General features: G+C 39.0%; 1 protein-coding gene across 2 annotated transcripts in view; it reads right to left on the minus strand.

Annotated features, from left to right (window-relative positions):
* The window catches only part of LOC141499967 (maestro heat-like repeat family member 5), a 125,381-nt gene that overhangs the window by 14,649 nt on the left and 89,782 nt on the right, over positions 1 to 20,950 (minus strand). For both annotated transcript variants that reach the window (XM_074202799.1, XM_074202798.1), the window contains exons 22-26: positions 14,037 to 14,174; positions 10,325 to 10,439; positions 7,571 to 7,714; positions 6,570 to 6,746; positions 4,679 to 4,834 (exon numbers count right to left, since the gene is read on the minus strand). In XM_074202799.1, coding sequence (XP_074058900.1) covers positions 4,679 to 4,834; positions 6,570 to 6,746; positions 7,571 to 7,714; positions 10,325 to 10,439; positions 14,037 to 14,174 — 730 coding nt within the window. The remainder of the gene's footprint in view (positions 1 to 4,678; positions 4,835 to 6,569; positions 6,747 to 7,570; positions 7,715 to 10,324; positions 10,440 to 14,036; positions 14,175 to 20,950) is intronic.

Raw genomic sequence — 20,950 nt, forward strand, 5'->3', positions numbered from 1 at the left:
AAGCCCCCCAGGGTGCTCCAGATCTCTCTCTCCTCCTCCCTTGCATAAAGAAAACTGGCCTTCAAGAGTTGGAAGGACCTTGAGGAAACTCATCATGTCTAGTTGTGAATAGAACCATTGACCCAGGGCCCACCGGAAGAAATTATAATAATCATGATATCTCTCAATGCTACAGATTTATGAAGTACTTTTCTTACAGCAGCCTCAAAAGCAGAAGTACTAGCATGAGTAATTGTGAACAGATGGAAACTGAGGCTCTGAGAGATTAAGTAATTTACTGATGATAGCACCTCTAATAAGTATTGAAGTCAGGCTTTAAAGACAAGTTTCATTCTTCTATATCACTCTACCTCCACCAGGGATCTGAATCAATCAACAAACTTTTTTTAGTGTCTTCTGAGTACTATCCACTGTATAGCACCTGATCATAAAAAGACAAAACTGAAACAGCCCTCAAAATGCTTATATTCTGTTGGGGGAAGCAAAGTAGATATCAATATAATTAATATTATATATATATATATATATAAATATATGTAAATACAAACTAATATTTTGTTGAAAGGTGGTACTAATATTTTGACTGGGAGAGGATCATGAATGGCCTCATGTAAAGAAGAAGATGGCACATGATCTAAGTTTTGAAGGAAATTAAGTATTCTTTCCATCAATAAGCATTTATTAAGTGCCTGTTGTTTACCACACACTAAACTAAGTACTAGGAATATAAATATAAAAAATGAATCAAGAATGAAGAAACAAAAATACATATGTAAGCATAAAGATAATAAATATCAAAATGATATAGATAAATACAAAGTAGTTGGAGAAGGAAGCTAGTAGTCGAGAGGATCCAAGAGGAATACATTTAAAGAAGGTGATGTTTGAATTGGATCTTGGAGGAAGAGGGAGATTCTAGGAGGCAGAAGTGAAGAGAGAATAATGCAAGCTTGAGAACTGGCCAATGCAAAGAGACAGAAAATGGATGAGTCTGTGTGAAGAATAGAGAGAAGACCAGGTTGGCAGAACTGTTGTTTGTCCTTGATGAAGACCAATGACATCACAAAGTGAATTGGAGTTAAATCACCCAGAATTGTACAAAATCGTTAGCCTCAGTTTCTCTTCCAGAGTCACCAAAAGTCCAGTAGCAAGACAAAAATCAAGACAACTGGCATCCCAGAGTCTATTGGTTACCTTTCCTGCCTTCCTGCCAAGATATTGTGTTAGGGTGTTGCCTTTGAGTATGCAAAGCTTCTTGGAGCCACAAGTAAGCACTGGGTGTCAGACACCAAAAGTGAATGAGCATTCCCAAAAAAGGACTTGGTCAGTCCCCATACCAGAGATGACCCATAGAACTCTAAACACCTCAAACCATCCAGAACTATAGTTACAAAAGGATGAACTGTTTACAATGAAAACTGGAAAGCATTTAATGCCAAATTGTGAAGAGTTTTAAAAGCTAAAAGGAATTTTTCTTTGATCCTAGAATAGGGAGCAACTCGAGAGTAAGGGAATGAAATGGTTAGGTCTCCTCTTAAGGAAAAATACTTTGATAAGTGTTTGGAGGATAGACTGGAATGAAAAGAGAATTAAGATTGGGAGCCCAATTAGGAAGCTATTCCAACAATTTGGATCAGAAGTATCAAGGTCAGAAACTAAGGTGGTGGCTTTTTGAATGGAGGGATGATAAGGACATAGAAATGGCAAAATTTGGTAAGTGATGGGATATGTGGGGCAAGTAAAGTTGAGGAATTGAAGATGACTTTGATGCTATTAGTCTGAGATTAGAAAAATAGTGTGCCTTTAACAAATTTAGAAAAGTTCAATAGATTTAGAAAGAAAACTTCATTAGATTTAGAAAAGTTAGGAAGGGGGGGTTGGGTTGAAGGGAAAGAAAGTAAGTTCTCTTTTGAACATACAAGATGTCTCTAGGGCAAAGTTTGAAATAATTAAAAGATGGTGATATGGGGTTGAAGGGTAGTGGCTAGGACTAAATATATTGTATTGATTGGTGATTCATCAGCATGGAGATGTTAATTAAATCCATGGAGAGAATAAAAAACAGGACCTAGGATAGAGTTTGAGGAAATACTCACAGTTGTAAAGATGCAATTTGTTATTATAAAATATTACAAGTATTTTCTGAGTTACATATAGCTTACATTTTTAAAACTGGTGTTGTAAATTTGCAGCTGAAATTGATTTTATTGATTTTTTTTGGATTATAACTGGATGGTGAATCTCCTGAATGATGACCCAGCAGCAGGTAAGGGGTGAACCAGAATAGTAAGTAGTATGGAGTCCCAGAGATGAGAGGTTATTGAAGAGGGAAGATAGTCCATGGAGTCAAATGCAGCTGAGAGGTCAAGTAGGCTGAAGACTAAGAAAAGGTTTGTCAATTGAAATCATTAGTAATTTGGGGAAAACAGTTTCAGGTGAGTGAACAGGTTAGATGCCAGATTGCAAAGGGCTGAGAAATGGAAATAGACGGTAAATCTAGAGAACTTTTTTTTAAGGGATTTGGCCCAGAGAAGGAAGAGCAATGAAAAAGGAAGAGATGATTAATTTAAGGGATGGGTCCAGTGAAGTTTCTAAAAGAATAAGGGAAGGATTGGTATGTTTGAAGACAGCAGGAAAGAACTAAAAGGGTTGACATTAGTGATTAATCAAGAAGCAGTAGATTGAGAGAACAATATGCTGGAGAAGGTAGTTGAAGGTAGTTGAACTCATATAGAGGGGTTAGCCTTGGCCAAGAAGCCCAGAGCAACCTTGTGAGTCCTTTTAAATGGTTAATCTTTACCAAAATCCCCAATGCAATCTCATGAGATCATATAGAGGGGCTAACTTTGGCCAAGATCTCTAGGGCAGACTCATTATCAGACATTATGGGAAAGGAGGAGAAAGTGGGAGATTAAATCAAGGGATCCAATATTTTGCATAGTACTGAAACATAGTAGGTCCTTATTAACAGTTGACAAAGTGAAAAGAGGGAATTTGAGGCAAGTGGTCTTAATTTTTCCATTAAAGTAAGAGGTGAGTTTCTCATCTCAGAGAGTGGGAGAAAAGGAAATTGTGGAAAGCTCAAGGAGACAGAAGGGTTAGAATAGCTTCTGAGGAATTAAGATAGGGAATTGGTTAGGGAGGAATAGAGGACCTGCTTTGCTCCAGTGATGGTCTAGTTGAAATAGGCTAACATGAATGTGGTCTGGATGGCTGCATGACTTCCTCTGGCTCCGAATATACAGTTGTATTAGAGTAGAAACAGAAGAGGTGAATGATGAAGTAATCTAGAGTTGAGGGTTGATAAGGAATAAGCTAGGATGGGGTGAAAGATTCAGAGGGGATAATAATGTGGAGGCAGAGGTAATAGTCTGAAAAAATACCGAGGAATTAAAGGATCATAGGTCAAGATGAAGCCTTGAACCTGAATGAATTCAGGAATCCTGAGGTGTGGGATGAGAAGGATTGATGGGAGATTATGTTCAATAAGAAGAATGTCAGAAGTTTTGATTAAGGAAGTGAAGATGTAATGGTGAGATCCTTCTCTGTATGCAGCTGAGGGGAAGTAAAGGAAGCTATTGAAAGATTTAAGGAAATGATAAATTAGGGAGATTGAAGGAGCATTACCATGAGTATTGAAATCCCATGTTAAAAGAACAAAAGTTAGGGAGGAGAGAAAGATAGTGAGCCAATCAGCAAACTCCTTGAAATTTGAGGGAGATGCCTAGGCATTGGTAGACAATAGTCACCATGACTTGAATAGGTTGGAATATTGTGATACCATGACCTACAAAGTTCTGGAGATGACATCAAAGGTAAAGTCTGTAAATGTTAGTGGCAAGCAAGGGATTTTTCCAATTTCTTCTCTTAAACCAGTGAATCTATGTAGTAGGGTGTGAGTATTATCACTTCTGGAAAGGATAAAAAGAGATGTAGTGTTGTCTGGAGGAAGCCAGGTCTGAGCAAGGACAGAAGCGAGGAGAGAGTACACTCTAGATGTGGACACAATCAGTCAATGACCAGGAGACAGGAGATAGGATATCTCTGAGGAACAAGAAACAGCTCAGTTTGACTGGATTGTAGTGTGTAAAGGGGAATAATTAATAATGATGAGTTTCATAAAGCATCTATCCTCATGAAAACTGGGCACTGAGCCCAAATGAAAATTCTTGAATTGGTTTGTATGAAAATAGGGCGTTAGATTGAATGGAAATGCGGTAAGGTTGTGGTTCTAAACAAAATCAGTCAATGGATTTATAATGAAAGTATGACCAGTCCTTAGCCAGATGGGGGAGATGGCAGTCAGTGTGAATGTGCATTGGCTGAGTCATCCCATGGCTAACCAGAGTTTTAGAGAGAATTTTTCCCCTAGCCCTGCTGCCATCCCCACCCCCCATCCTCCTCTTCCACCTTCCCACTTCCCCAAGGGCAAGATTTAATATCATTTTTTGCTAAGGGTAAAGGTAGAGTCCCTTTTCCTAGAGAAGGGTTAATTCCCACAGAGTATATTCAATAATAACCCGAAGCATGGCCTGGCTAACACCAGTTCTTGACTGACCCCAAATCGTCACTCCTCTGTCTGAATGCTTGTTGGATTGACTATTGGACCTGAGTGACTACTTGTCATAATTATTTGATTATCTCTCAGTCTCTCTGCTTGATCATCAGATTGACTGACCATTATAACTGCTGGACACTTGTCCTTCAGGTGCATGAGAAGTGGGATCAGGCTCTGGTCCACCTGGGGTTTCAAGGTGTAGTAGTCCTTTCCATCCATAGAAATCACTAAATCTCCAAACAGGGAAATGGCCGAGGCTCGGACTTCATCTCGATCCTGAGGATGACATACCCAGAGAAACCCCCCAATGATTCAATCAGAAAGCACTTATTAAGTACTTACTGTGAATCAAAGAGCACTTATTTAGTGCTTACTATATGCTAGAGTTGTGCTATATTCTGGGACTACAAAGGCAAAAAAATGAAATAGTTCCTTCCTCAAGCAGCTTTTTGCTACATTTTACCACTGCCTATTAGCTTTGAGGATAAATCCTTAGAATTATTGGCAATATTGGCACTATGTCTTTACCTCAAAACAAGGTCTCCATAAGGGCTGGGTCTATTAACTCAAATTCCTTTTTTTTAATTTAATTTAATTTTATTTTATTTTATTTTTTTTAGGTTTTTGCAAGGCAATGAGGTTAAGTGGCTTGCCCAAGGCCACACAGCTAGGTAATTATTAAGTGTCTGAGGCTGGATTTAAACTTAAGTACTCCTGACTCCAGGGCCAGTGCTCTATCCACTGCACCACCTAGTGGCCCCTCAAATTCTTTTAGGCAAAAATTTTGGAAGGAAAGGATTTCTTTCCTTCCAGTGTTATGCATACATTCATGTACATGTATGCATACAAAACAGACACATGAAAGGTCTCATTCAAGGGATTACTCACATATACCCACAATCCTTCTCACACACTTGTACCCATTCTATTTCTCAGTAAATGACTCCCAGTAGTGGCTAGGTGTTGCAGAGCACCGACCCTGGAATCAGGAGGACCCAAGGTCAAATATGGTCTCAGACATTTAATAACTACCTAGCTGTATGACCTTGAGCAGGTCACTTAACCCTATTGCCCTGCAAAAACCAAAACTCAAAAGCCAGTAATTGAATAAACAAACAAATAAATGAACACATAATTTCACTTTGGTAATCTTGTTGTCAGCATCATGTGTTTTCTGAACCAGGAAACCTGAGCAAGAGGGAAGGCTCAGAGGATACTGTAAAAATACAGCTGACTCTGACTTTGTAACTCAGTAATCATCCTATAGGTCTCTGGCCTTGAGTGCCCAAAGGATGCCAAACCACAGCAAAGCCTGGCACCTAATATTTCTCCACACGTAATATACAACCGTCAAGAACTACCCGGCTCTGCCATAAGGACTCCCTTGCTTCCTTTCCTGTCCATATACAAAGTAAAGGACATCAATTTTAGAGCTCTTCACCTTGGGTTCTGGCTCTGTCTGATCTTATCCATCACCTCTTGACAACTGCAGATAAGGAGAGAGGCAAGGTGCCCATTTTGGAATTATTAGCAGCAAATGCTGCATTCAAATTAAATGTGTTGCAGGAACATATATGTACGTATAAATCCAAAGACCCAGACCTAGAAGGAACCTTAGAATCATATAATCCAAGCTCTTTATTTTAAAAGTGGGGAACCTGAAGTCTGGAGAGAAGTGACTTGCTCAAGGTCATATAGGGAGTAGACTCAAAATTCAAACCAACATAGGCAGAACACCTTCCATCTCACCACACTAATGAGAGTTAATATGGAAGAAGCTTTAGATTTGGGGTCAGGAGATCCTGACTCTGCCCTTGGCTAGCTGTATGCCCTTTGGGTAAGTTTCTTCTTCCTCTTCTTGGGCTTCAGCTTTTTCTTCTAAAAATGAGAAAGTTTGAGAAAGGACAGAAGTGAGCAAAGTTTCACAACCTTTAAAGTCTTAGCTGGAATACCCCAGGAATCTTGGAAATGTATACATAGCCAGGGGAGGTACATTCACAGTCATACTCACATCATCAAAGAAGTTGCGAAGGTTGAGGGCAATCTCCTGGCACTGTTGGCCAGTCCCTTGCTGACCCAGACAGTACAGGACATCAGCCACTGTGCTCATTACCCTGATGACCACCTGCTCATTTTCATCATAGAAGCCCTGCAGGAAGGCTGGCAGCTGGGCCCGGAGAAGGTTACCCTGGGGGAAGAGGAAAACAGCCTTGGTAGAAGAGTCAAATTGGAAGCCTGGCCCTAACCCTGAGAAACTACCAAGGGCCAACAGAATCAAAATGTAATTGGGGAATATTGAAAAAATATGACATAGATTGTATGTAAATTTGTAGTTTTCTAAGTCAATATGGGATCTTTTTCTATTTGCAGTTGTTGATAGTCTGTGCTGGCATTTTTAACCTCTTCCCATGTAAAATTTCATACCCTCCATCCTGGAAGAGACCTTGGAAGGCAACCAGGTCCCTGTAAGTGAACAGGTGCCCCCTAAGAGACCCTTCAGAAATATGGAGCCCACTACCTTCTGTGGTTGTCTGTTCTACTTTTAGAAATTTTGCCCACACTAATCTCCCCAAATGCTACTTTCATCATGTCACTCCTCAGCGGGAGTTAGTGGGAAAGGCTCTGAATTTGAAATTCTCTTCTACTCTTGGTAAGGACACTTAGATTAGAATCCTCAATCTGCTACTGACTTATTTGTGAACTCTGACTTTCTTAGTTTTCTCTTTTTTCAGTCTTGAATCCTATGATCTTATTCTCAGAACAGAAGATGGCTCCACATTTGTCTGCCTTGTCGAATGTCTGCCTAGTATTCAAAGTCAAGAGGTTGCTATTCCTTCGCCACCCACCCCAACCATGCTCACTTCTCTCATACATCAGCTATAAATTCCCATCACACTTGCTCCTTTCTGATCAGGGTCTTCTTAAGCACCCATGTGACCATTCATGGATCAATGAGTGAGACCTGAGTCAATGAATGAATAAATCAATCTCAATCTCATTGACCCTTTTTACCTTCTCTGTGTCAAAGATGACATTCTTGAGGCCTTGCAGGCTGATCACTCTGATGGAAGGTTTGGGGTCTGCCAGCCCTTGATGGAGGTGTGACAGTACTGCCTGTTTAGGTAGCTCCTCCAGTATCACATTGCTGTTAAGAAACTGAAATGGGGGAAGGAGCACTTTCACCTTCAGTCCCCCCTCTCCCCTTATGGGAATATTTCTCTGATGAGATATCTAGAGATGGGGTGCTGCATACTTTGAATAAGGATGGCTTAGGAGTGGTCAGGGCTGACTTTTCTGGAGCTATTATTTCAGGGAATGATTTCTCTTGGACTGTTGAGGTACGAGCAGCAGCAATATGGCAAGAGAATAGTATAGTCTCTTCTTCTGGGGTTCAAGGGTATAGTCAAGAACAGAGTCAGAAATTAAAATATAGCACTTCAGAGGTGGAAGAAAGAAAGAAGAGACCATCTATTTCAACCTCATTTTTTAGGGAAGGAAGATGAGGGTCAAGTGATGGGAAAGGGACTTGTCACTTGTCACATAACAATTTGGTGGCAGAATTATTCCATTTGGAAGGATTGATTTTTTGTTTTGATTTTGAAGACCTGAGATAAAGTATGCAAACCAAACAGTTTTAATGGCAGAAGGCTGGGGTTGGAATGGAGAAGCTAATAAAGAACCTTGATCCTATAGGCAATGTGGGACATGGATATTTCTAGGACAGGGGTCTGATATGATGACCATATTTCAGCTTTATTTCTGGGCCCCCACCTCCCTTTCCCAGGGCAGTCTTCATTTCTAAAACGAAGCAGTGGAGTCACAAAGAAATAAAGTGATTTAACCAAGGTCACACAGGTACCTATGATTAGAACTCGGTCCATATAAATCCAAGTCAAGTGTTCTTTCTACCATACCACATTGCTTTTCCCCATTTGTCTTCCCATCACCACCAAATTCTTTGGAAAGACTAAAGCTTTTTAGTTTTTTTTTCTCATCTGACTTTAGGCATAACTATATTTTTTTCTTTCACTGAGGCCTTTCTGTTTTCCTCCTTTTGAGTTTTATAAATATTTTCCAATCCTGCCTACCCCCAGGGTCCTGGGCTTCAGCAAAGTTCGAGAAGCCAAGGAGAACAATACTTTAGGGGAAAGAGAATGCATCTAGGATGAGGGAAGCAGGATATCCTCACAGAAGGTCCTGATGTCATCTCCCTAATGTGCCTCCCTCTCTCTTACATTAGGCTATTGAAAATGCTTGGAATGGTCTTCTTCCTTAGCTCTGCCTCTTGTTTTCCCCAGTTTCCTTCTGTTTTCAGCTAAAATCCTGCCTTCTTTTTCAAGGGTATCCATGTAATTTTGTATATTGAGTCTATGTGTCTCTAAAAGAATTATATTGTCCTGTACCTTTAAGATTCATTTATATAATTATGGTACAAGTACTTTATTTTTACAATACTTCTATTAGATGGGGGCTCTTTTTAAAAGCTTTCTTTATACCTTTTAGTATTAAAATATCTCATAGCATTATATAAATAATTATGCCAGGTTTTCTGCATTTGTTAAATGTTAGGGGTTTTTAGTCATGTAAAATGAGTTTAATACAATTTCCCCTTACATTTTGAAAAAAAGACACTTTCCTGGTTTTAATTTTCCATTTTTTTCTTGTATAAAGCTTGTTTGTATATAGTTGTTTGTCATATTATCACCCCCATTAGATTTCCTGGCACATAGCAGATGATTAAAAAATATTTGTTGATTAATTGACTGACTCTTCCCATATAGCCACTGGTTTCATATTTATATCCACATTCATCCCCTTCTGTCCCTAGAGTTTCTATCCCTGTTTTCTTCCCTAGAGAAGTACAGTCAAGGGGTGGCTAGGTGGCGTAGTGGATAAATCACCAGCCTTGGAGTCAAGAGTACCTGGGTTCAAATCCGGTCTCAGACACTTAGTAATGACCTAGCTCTGTGGCCTTGGGCAAGCCACTTAACCCCATTTGCCTTGCAAAATAAAAAAAAAGGAACTAGAGAAGTACAGTCATTTGTTAGTTAAGCCTACTATCCTGGGGATAATTTTTCATTCCAGTGGCAAAATCCCCATGCAGATGATGTCCTGGTGGTCTACTTCTTGGGTCAAGGAGGGAGTCTGAGGTATAGCTACAGACTGCTTTCCATCTGGTAGCAAAAGGCCCTGTGGGTCCCAGGTTGGATAGGCGCTATAAAGAATGGGGAAAATTTATAATGATTGATATCCTTTGGAGAAAGGCTGTCTCATGAGGCAAAGAGGGATGTTCAAGGGGAATTAGCTCCATCTCTGTGTTAGAAGGATGGCCTAAACTTTCTCAAACTTCTAGGGCTAGAGCATTTGACTTACATACTGGGAATATTTTAGTATTTTTTTTTTTTTGGTCAAAAAGGGTATGACAGCTGACTGCAAGTGTTTCAAGGGCTGTCATATAGGGAATAGATTAGTTTTATTGTGCTTATATCCAAAAGGCAAAACTAGAAGAAGTAAAAGTTGTAGAGAGAAAGTCTTAGAATCATGTAAGGATCTATTAAGTTCAATCTTTATGTGCAATGGCCTCCCCTTATGGTGGAAGTAGGGTGACCACTTGTCAAGCATATTATTTATATATGGGTTGGATTAGATCTGGTCTTTGAGGTCCATTTTAACTCTGAGATTTTGGAATTCTCTTTCCTATTTCAGGTCTTAGTAATGGAATAGGAATAGGAGAATTCCCCCCTGCCCTCAGCAAGGATATCCTACCTCTGTGAAAAAGAGACTGGCCACCTTCTTGTCACGTTCTGGTTTGGCCTCCATATTGGAAATGGTCTGGTAAATGACTCCTTTGATTTGGCTGCAGGAATTCTGCACCATGGCTCTGCAATGGGACAGGAGAATATGAGACACACTTCTAACCAAGGTTATCCTGTAGCAGTATTTGTTTTTTTTATTTGTTTCTTTGGGACTATTGTATATACAAATATTGAATACATTATATTTAGGAAAGCCTTGATTTCTGGTCACTGTCTTTCTAGTTATCCTGGGCAAGTTGCTTAAAAATCTTCCTCCTGTTCATGAAACTTGCTAGTTGTGTTATCCTGGGCAGGTCATTTAAACTCTCAAGCTCTATTCATGATACCTGAGTGGATCACTTAAACCATAGCAGTGATATGTGAGATATGTGAAAGTCACACTAACTCTATGGGTTTTGGTTTTCTCACCTGAAAATGGGATTAGAAGCATTTGCTTTTTATATCTTATAGAGCTATTGTGATGAGAATGTTTTGTTAACCTTAAGACACTATAAAATGCAAATTACTTTTAGGGCCAAGACTGAGACAAAGTCATTAGTTACAGAAGTTAAGGTATTATTGATACCCTTGGAAGACCTATCAGTTGAGTGGTGGTACTCAAAATCACACAGTAAGGAGTGCATGAGAGGGGAGGAAGGTGAAATGTAGAGGAAAGGTGAAATGATGATTTCAGATGATTTTTTCCCAAAAGTCTAACTATAAAACAACAACACACTTCATAGCCATTCTATGCTTTGATAGATGATCTCAAAGTACTTTTGTGGTCATAAAACAGCAAAATTCACATTTTCTGCTGATTATCTCCTTAGTGTTTAGCTAGTCATTTATATGCATGTAGTCCTTTGAGGACCTGCACCGATCTCCCTCCCAGTTTGGTAAGGCAGACACAGCTTGGGCTACTGGCATGGCCTTGGAGAAGCTGATATTGCTGACTCTTTAGGCGTGACAAAGCATTGGAGGAAGATGTTGGCAGAGCTATTTTTATGATAATTATTATCAGTATGTTGCAAGGATGACACATGGTAGGTGAGAGTAGGCTGTAGCATACATTGCCAAAAACGAAATGTGCAGAGGAAATGGCCTAAAAGAAAAATGTCAGAAAAATTATAGGACTGGAAAGGAAGGTGGGTGGGTCATGAAGGAAAAATGAGATGTAATTGATGAGTGGCCTATATGCTTCATTGGCTACCACACAATGTAAAGGTTTTCTAAAGAAAAGCCCTCCCTAGAGTGTCGGGCAGATCTCCTGGGGAGGACCTGTGGGAGTCATAGACAAGGGCTGCCCAGAGTGGGGAGATATGGATGAATGGCAATCTGTACCATTGGAAGGAATGCCCACAGCATGAGATCACAGATCCATTAGAGTGGGAGAGGCAGGATGGTGACTTGGGGTCAGGATACCTGGTTTCAAATGTCACCTTACATGCTCACTAGTTTGGTAGCTCTATGAGCCTGTTGCTTAAGTTTTAAAAGTTATGCATAGGATGGAGATCATTAGATTTGCAATGCCTATCTTACAGAGTTATTACTATGAAGATGATGTCGCAGACTTCTGTATAAATAAGAGTTAAAATGTGTATCCAAGAGTCTTCATGCATGGACATATGTCCATTGTCAGGAGATCTATAGGGAGACCCCATGTGTTGGGAGCTTATAAAGCAGGACCTACATGATAAAGATTATAAGGACAAAAGAAACACAGAAGAGGAGATTCTGAAACTGGAATGTTTGTGGAAGTCTTTCTGGAGGGAGAAAAAATTTGAGAATATCCCTTTAGGAAGTTCAGGATTCAAATAGGCTGAAAGGATGGAGAGAGCATTATGGGATAGGTATGTAAAAATACAAAATAAGGTTGAATCAGATGTTAGAATGAGACAACTTGGTGGTGTAATGAATAAGGCATTGGACCTGGAGTTAGGATTTCACTAGCTGTGTCCCCTTAGGCAAGTCTCAGTTTCTGTTTCCTCTTCTGTAAAATGAGTCTAATAATAGTACCTACCTTCCCATAGATGTTATGAAGATAAAATGAGTCAATATTTGCAAACCTTAAAATACTATATAAATGTTATATATTGTTATTAATATAATTGTGTCAAATTGTCAAGTCATATCAGGAACCAAGTAGAAATATTGGCATCAGAACAGTCAAGTCTTCTTGATGGATGTACGTCTTAGAAGAGTGAGGCCCTGAAGGAATTCTATAATAGATCAACTCATGGTGGGTAACTATTCTATGTCTGAGGTTCTTTTTTAACTTTTTTGAAGCCTATCTACCCATCCATCCAATCTAGAGGGTGACTTGATCTAGTAGAAAGATCACTAGCTCTTGAAACAAAGGATTTGAATTCAGGCTCTTACTTACTATATCTCTAAGTAAGAAGGAACTTTTAAAAAAATACCATTTTAAATATTTATAGATGTTCTTTTTGTGCTGGCTAAGAACTGGAAGTTGAGGGAATGTCCATTAATTAGGGAGTAACTGAACAAGTTGTGGTACGTGGTTGTGATGGAACATTATATAAGCAGGATGATTTCAGAAAAACCTAGAAAGACATGAATTGATGCAAAGCGAAGTGAGCAGAACCAGAACATCAGATGCAGTAACAGCAACATTGCACAATGAAGAATTGTTAATGATTTAGTATTCTCAGCAATACAATGAATTCAAGATAATCCCAAAGGGCTCATGATAAAACAATGCTATCTGCTTCCAGAGAAAGAACTGATGTTTATGAATATTCACTGAAGCATGCTATTTTTTCTTTATTTCTTTTTGAATCTTCTTGTACAAAGTGAATAATATGGAAATATTTTACATGATTTTATATGTACAATCTATTTCAGATTGTTTACTATCTCAGAGAGCAGAGAAGGGAGGGAGGGAAAGGAGAAAGGGATAGAAATTAAAACTTGAAACAAAAATATGTTAAAAATTGTTTTAACATGTATTTGGAGAAAAGTAAAATATAATTTTTTTTAAAAAAGGTCATTTTTAGTTCAACCATACCTGACTACAAGACCTGGGCTCTTATTTTCCAGGAGGCTCCTTTCAACTCTAAAGATTATTATTCAGCATTACAATTAGACAAGGAACATTTAATATTAGCAGGTACTGTGTTGCCAAGCACTGAACGTATGTGTCCTCATATTCTGAAAGAAAATCAGATAGGGGCAATGACTTTGCCAAAGATGCCAAGGGAGTCAGTGACTGAACAAAGATTAGAACCTCCAGACTGGGTGATCTTTCCACTGAACTGTGTGGGGCCTTGAAATAACAGAATGTCAGAATTGGGTTTAAACCTCAGAAGATAGAACACAGAATGTTAGGACTAGGTGGAATTTTAGGAGATAGAACATAGAATGTCAGAACTGGGTGGAGACCCAAAAGATGGAACATAAGAGTGTTGGAACTAGGTAGAACTTTGTGGAACTTCAGAATGGGTGGAACCCCAGGAGATAGAACACAGAAGGTTGGAGTGGAAAGGATCCTGGAACATTGAACTGGAATGTCAAAGCTGTGGAACATAGAACATAAAGTGTCAGAGCTGGAAGGTACTGTAGGAATGATCTGATTCAAATCTTTCATTCTGTATTGTTGAATTGAATTTTGTTCCCCCTCTCCTTTCCCTGTCCCATTTGCATAGCTTTTCCCAATCCAGTACCTGGCAATGAGGGTCACCCCTTGATGGAAGGTATCAAAGCTGGAGAAGCAATCCCAGGCACCTTGTAGCTCTAACTGTGCAAAGTCCTTCCAGTGTCCACTAGTGCACAGAAGACTCTTCACAGAATCCAGAGAGGTTCTATGGCCAAGAGGAACCAGAGTCAGTTAAAGAATTCTAGAATTTTGAACCTGGAATGGATGTTAAAGTCACCAAGGGTTAGAGCAGGCAGACATTTTGGAAATTATTTAGTCTTACTCTCATCTTAAATAGAAACTCAGAAACATTAAATTTCCTACTTAGCTTCCTAGTTGGTCAACTCATTAAGTGTCTACTACTATATCCAGGTTCTGTGCTAAATGCTAGTGATCCAATGAAAGGCAAAAAGATGGTCCAGGGATTGTCTCAGGAAGCTCATGGTCTAGTGAGGGAGACAAGATGTATGCATTGCAATGGGACATAATCAACAGAGGGAAGGCATTAATATGAAGGGCAATTGGGAAAGGCTTCTTGTAGAAGCTGAGATTTTAGCTGGAACCTCAAGGAAGATCAAGAGGTAGAGATGAGGAAGGAGAGAATTCTAGACCTGTAGGAAAGTTGGTGAAAAAGCTTTGAGTTAGAGATGGAGTTATAACTAGTTCAAGGAGCAGGATGGAGGCCAGTATTTCTGGATAGAATTTGTGAGATTGGCAAAGGAATCACAAAGGAAAGGTGAGTGGGGGAAGGTAATGAAGGACTTTAAACATCAAAAAGAAGATTTTTATATTTGATTTTGGAGGTAATAGGGAACCACTGGAGTCTAGAGTAGGGGGTAGGGGAGTGACATGGTCAGATATGTGCTTTAGGTAAATCACTTTGACAACAGTTTGGAGGGTGGGTTGCAGTGGTGATGGACCTATGATAGGGAGACCAACAAGCAGGCTGTTGCAATAGTTCAGACTTGAGATGGTGAGGGCTAGCACCAGTGGTGGTAGTGTCAGAGGAGAGAAGAGGTCCTAGAACAGGTAAGTCCTTGGCAAAGGATTAGCTATAGGGAAATGAGAGAGTGGGAAGTCAAGGATGACACTTAGGTTCCTGGAGCTGGGGAGACTTGGAGGATGGTAGTACCTTCAAACAGTAATGCAGAAATCCTGCATATAACAAGAGCTAGAGCTGAGATCAGATTTCCATTCCATTCCATTTCAATGGAGATTTCCATTCCAATTCCAAGTCCATTCCAATTTCCATTCCATTCCATTCTAATGGAGATTTCCATTCCAAGCCATGGGATTTTCTCCACTGCCCAAATGAAAGATTACCCGGTATAAACCCTTCATTTGACCAATGCAGAAATTGATGCAGAAAGTAGAAAAAACTTGGCCAAGATATATTACACAATGTGTCATAGGATCTTAGATTTAAAACTGGAAGGTACCTTAAGAGTCATCTCATTCAGTTTTCTCATTTTACGGATGAAGCAACTGACGTCTAGAAAAATTACATAACTTGCTACAGGTCATGAAATGTCTGGATTTGAATCTAGGTTTTTTGATTCGTAATCCAAGTCTCAATCTACTATATATTTGCTGCTTCCTTAGGATTTTTCTATCAGTTCTGGCTCTCAGGGCTTTGGAAGGATATGTGTTGAGGTATACAGACCATTTTTTTTTTTGTCTAAGGTTAGGAACTTCACTCTCCAACCAATATTAGGCTGCTTCAAGTGATACAATTTCCCTAAGGAGGACTTCTACCTGCCTCCACTTCAGTGCCAAAATAAGAGATCTCCCTTATGTCTAATTCCAATTTTACTCAGATGTTTCTTCAGAGAAGGGATGGTGACCACTTTATTTTGTCATAGATCTTTACTTATAAGATTTTACAACATTTATAAACAACTAAAAGATCACTTCCATACCACTCCACCTTTAAAGAAAGCAACATCTCAATTGCTCTAGCAATCTGGGGTCACCAGATGTCAGCATTGGAAGGGGTAAGGAGACCTTTGTAAAAAATCCCCAATTAGTACTCATAGACATCTCCTATAAGATCTCCATAAAAGGAGAACTCAGTACCTCTCATAGGCAAACAGCCCATTATATTTTTGGACAATTCTCATTATACACAAAATTTCAGATTTAGAAGGACTTCTGGGGACCTTCTGGTTCAAATGCTACCTAGTCAAAAACCAGCTCTATAAAATGCCCTCACTTGCTTTGTCTTTTAAAAAACAATTCCAATTAACAAAAACCCCAACAATTTTCTGTTCCTTCTACTTGGATCCCTGCACTAGGAAAAAACAAAACAAAACTAAAAAGATTCTTGTGACAAATATGTATAGTGAGGTCAAAAAGACTGCTCCAGTTGTCTAAAAGTTATGTTTCTGAATTTTTCAAAGATCATGAAAAGTCATCACCTCTTAGTCATGAGGTAGGTGGCAAATTTCATTATTGAAGTTCAGGAACTGTGTCATTGCATTATCTTTCAAAGTTTGTATTAATAATGTTGCTATTATATGAATTGCTTTCTTGGTTCTGTTTACTTCACTTTGCATCAGTTCTTGCAAAATACCTTCCCTTGATGACTTCTAATAAGGAAGAATTTATATTTTCCAAGACAATTCCTCTTTTGGATAGCTCTAATTTCAGGTAGGTGGCAAGGTAGATAGATCACTGGGCTTGGAATCAGGAAGATATACTTTCTTGAATTTAAATATGGCCTCAAGCTGTGTTACCCTGGGCAAGTCATTTAATCAAGGCTTATCTCAGTTTACTCATCTATAAAATTAACAGAGAAGGGAAAGGCAAGCCACTCAGTTTCTTTGCTAAGAAAACCCCAAACAGGGTGGCAGAGAGTCAGATATGACTGAAAAATGACTGAACAAAGACAATTGCTTCATTTTCCTTATTTGTCAAGAATAATACTGTAGTTTCATAACTTCTACCCATTGTAGCCAAATGCAACTTCTTGGCTTGAGGCAGAACAAGTTTAATCCCTTGCCCGCATAATAGTTCAAATATTTAAAGATCATGAACACCCTCTCTCTTCAACCTCCCTATTCCCTCATTTTTTGTCTAGGGTCAGCAACCCCCAGTCCTCACATGGCATCATTTTTACTATTTACCCTCCTTATTAATACCCATTTGTTGTTTAGCTCTTTCCAGTTCAAAGGTTATTCTTGGTAAAAAAAAAAAAGAAGCAAAAACAAACTAAACCAAAAAACAAAACAAAAACTCTACCCCAAATAATTATTGAGCTCTGCTTTTTCTGTTGTTTGTTCTTATCTCTTCATTCTCTCTTTCATTCCTTAGTATAGCTTAAAGAAACACAAAATCTTTAAAAGAGATCCTTACTTTTTTTTGCCAACCTTAGTGCATTCTGGACATCTGACACTATTATAGGAACATGCAGGTAGACAAACAAACATTTATTAAGTGCCTAAAAGTCATCCCAGTATTCCAAATGGAGTCCCAAAGAATTGGAGATGACTGAAATGACTCAGCATTAACAAATGTGCCAAGTATCCCTGTGCTAAGCAATAAGGATACAAATACAAGTAAAATAATCCCTACCCTCAAGGAACTTACATTATAATAGGAATGTGTGTCTCTGTATCTGTCTCATAAAAGGGATTATGGGCAAAGTCCTTAAGGTCAGAAGGACAGCCAGGAGGGCAATGAACAATGTTCATTCCTGGACCTGTCCCCAAAGGAACTCATCAATAGGAAAAGCAGCCACCATGTTGAAGAGCTATTGCTGAGTGAGAAAGTTGTAGTTTAGTTTTCAACCTCTGCTTTCTGCCCTTGTTTCCAAGATGTGTGTGATTAAGTCTCAGCTAGATGACACAGTGGATAGAGCACTGGCCTTGGAGTTAGGAGAACTGAGTTTGAATCCAAACTCAGACACTTGACATTAGCTATGTGACCCTGGGCTTAACTTAACCTTGATTAACTCACATTCAGGGCCATTTCCAGTTGTCCTGATACATATCTGGCCATTAGATCTAGGTGTCTCTGGAGGAGAAAGTGAGGCTGGTAACAATATAGCACTCTCTTACTCAAATCCAATTCACATGCTTGTCAAGGCATTACCTCCCTGATGTCATGCTCTTCTTTGAGAATGAAGTACAAAGACATCATCAACATCATCATCATAATGTAATTAATAAGTTGCCAGTATATCCATACTGATCTCTTTAAATGCTACATTCTCCTTTTATTTTCTGAATTAAATTTATATCTTCAGAATTGTATTCTTGAGAGTTTCTCATCTTTCCTGAACTGATTTTTAGGACAATTGTAGCTCACAAGTTCTTGCTTGTCATTTCTTTGAACTTTTTGTTCCTTTTTTTTTTCAGGTTTTTTTGCAAGGCAAACGGGGTTAAGTGGCTTGCCCAAGGCCACACAGCTAGGTAATTATTAAGTGTCTGAGACCGGATTTGAACCTAGATACTCCTGACTCCAGGGCCGGTGCTTTATCCACTACACCACCTAGCCACCCCTTCTTTGAACTTTTTGAAAAAAGAAACCTACTCAAAATTGTGACATTATGCCTGGAAAAACCTTTCCATACTCTAAGAAGAAATGGTTATTTCTCCTTGCTATCTCAAGGTCCTTATTACTTTGCTATTCCAAGGACCTTATTTCTTCTATCCATCAATCAATGATTCCTTGATGAGAATCAAGTGCAGAATAATAACCTTTCCTTCATTTCTGCTTTTATCATATTTTAAAAGATGAAATTAAAATGAGGACAAATTGAGGAATGAAAAACTTGCTCTGCTTTTGGCAGATAAGAAAATCTTGAAGATTTTTGGATAATTAAATCTACCATCACTATTACATTATACTTCCGTTCCAGAAATGTGATGTTTCCTCAACACCTTATCTATTTCTTCTTTCTGTCTAGGTGACCTGTAGTATATTCCAATGATGATATCACTCCTGTTTCTCCCACTAATATTCTTTACCTAAAAGCTCTCCATCTTGTTTCTCTGTCCTAGTTTCTAAATAAAATACAATCTTTCATAGCCATATTCTAATAATAGGTCTCATTTCCTCAAACTTGAGTAATACATAGGAGGTCAAATTTGCCAGTGCTCTATTTATTTTCCTTGTTACTTATACTTCATGTATTTGGTATAGACATTTGAGGTCATGGATTTCATTCCTGACTCCTTTCTTGAACTTTTCCTTGTGAAACTTTCCCACTAACTCCTCCAGTATTCTTCCAACAGTACAACTACTCTCAATAATATATGCACATATAACCAAGGAAGTTAGTCACTTTACTCAAGGTTACAGAATGTTCTTAAAAGTCAGAGGTGGTATTTGAACCCAAATTCTCTGATTCCAGGATCTGCTTTTCTTGGGCAGCTAGGTGGTGCAGTGGATAGAGCTCCAAGTCTGGAATTCATCTTCCCGAATTTAAATCTGACCTCAGATACTAGCTGTCTGGGCAAGGTACTGAACCCCATTTGCCTCAGTTTTTACATCTATAAAATGAACTAGGAAAGAAAATAGAAAACCACTTTAGTTTCTTTGCCAAGAAAACCCTCAAAGGGGTCACATGAAGACTCAAAAGTGACTGAAAAATGATTAAACAACCACCACCTCTTTCTTGTTCCAGAACCATAACTCTTTCATCTATGTCATGCTGACTGTTCTTATTATCCTGGTTGTCTACTTTCTCTGGACACATTTTGGTTAATGTCTTTCCCAATATGCTGATGCCAGAACTGATGACACGCTATCTTTTAACAAGAAGGGGTCCTCTGGCTCCCTCATGATCATTTCTAGTGATGTGGAACTTGTATTGCTCCGGAAGCAACTCATTTAATTGAGATATCGGTTATGATCATTTGGACATCTTTGTAATGAGCCAAAATATGCCTCTCACTAACCTTCCCCTGACTTGTCCCATTTCTGCCCTATGGAGCTACACTGGTCAAGCCTTGAGGAAGACAAAAGAGGTGAAGGCTAATGAAGTCTTGAGACAAACAGTGTGGGGTGTGGCAAATAGCAGAAAATGGATTCCAGCATTAGAAGTCTTGGGTTTTGAATCTTGCCTCTGCTACTTATTTCTTTTGTATGACCTTGGACCAATAGTGCCAAATTAAAATAGAGACCCATTCCTGTCATGTTGACTTAGAAAATTACAAATTCACATCATGCTGTATTGTATTTTTGTTTATTTCATTTAACATCTCCCAAGTTCATTTTAATCTAGTCTGAGGCATACTCAGGGGTTTTTCAAGAAGTGGTCTATTGGCCAAGAGTTTGGCCCTCAGCCTTGGACAATCATAGCAGCTCTTTGGGGCTCAATTTCCTCATCTGAAAAATTAGAAAGTTGGACAAAATGATCTCAAGTCCCTTCAGCTTTAAAATTTATGATCCATATCATATATAGAGACAGAGACAGAGACAGAGAGAGGGGGAGAGGGAGGGAGAGAAGGGGTAAAGGAAGAAGAGTAGAGAGGGAAGGAGGGAGAGGGGGAAGAAGGGGGGGAAGAGAGAGAAAGAAACAGAGACACAGGGTGGGAGAGGGAGGGAGACAAAGACACACAGATACACACACTCTGTGTGTGTTTGTGTGTGTGTGTGTTTGTGTGTGTGTGTATGTGTTCAGTGAATAACTTCCCACTGATTAGCTTACTCTTCAGGTTAACCAACAGAGCTCAATTCCCTCATTTAACTGATGAGGAAACTGAGGCTCATATGAGGAAATGACTTACCCAAATTCACAAAATGGCAAGTAACAAAAATAAATTTCGAATTTGAGTCCTTTGTTTCCAAGTCCTGGACTCTTTCAAAATTTCCATCTATCTCCAGCTTCTCTCCCTGTTCATCATGAAATTGGAGCTTTAGAACTATCATATTCTAGGTGAAAGAAATCTTAATCTATAAATCATGGAATATCAGAAATCTAAAGGGATTTAGAAC

Source organism: Macrotis lagotis, chromosome X (assembly GCF_037893015.1).
Source record: "Macrotis lagotis isolate mMagLag1 chromosome X, bilby.v1.9.chrom.fasta, whole genome shotgun sequence".
NCBI classification, from domain to species: domain Eukaryota; kingdom Metazoa; phylum Chordata; class Mammalia; order Peramelemorphia; family Peramelidae; genus Macrotis; species Macrotis lagotis.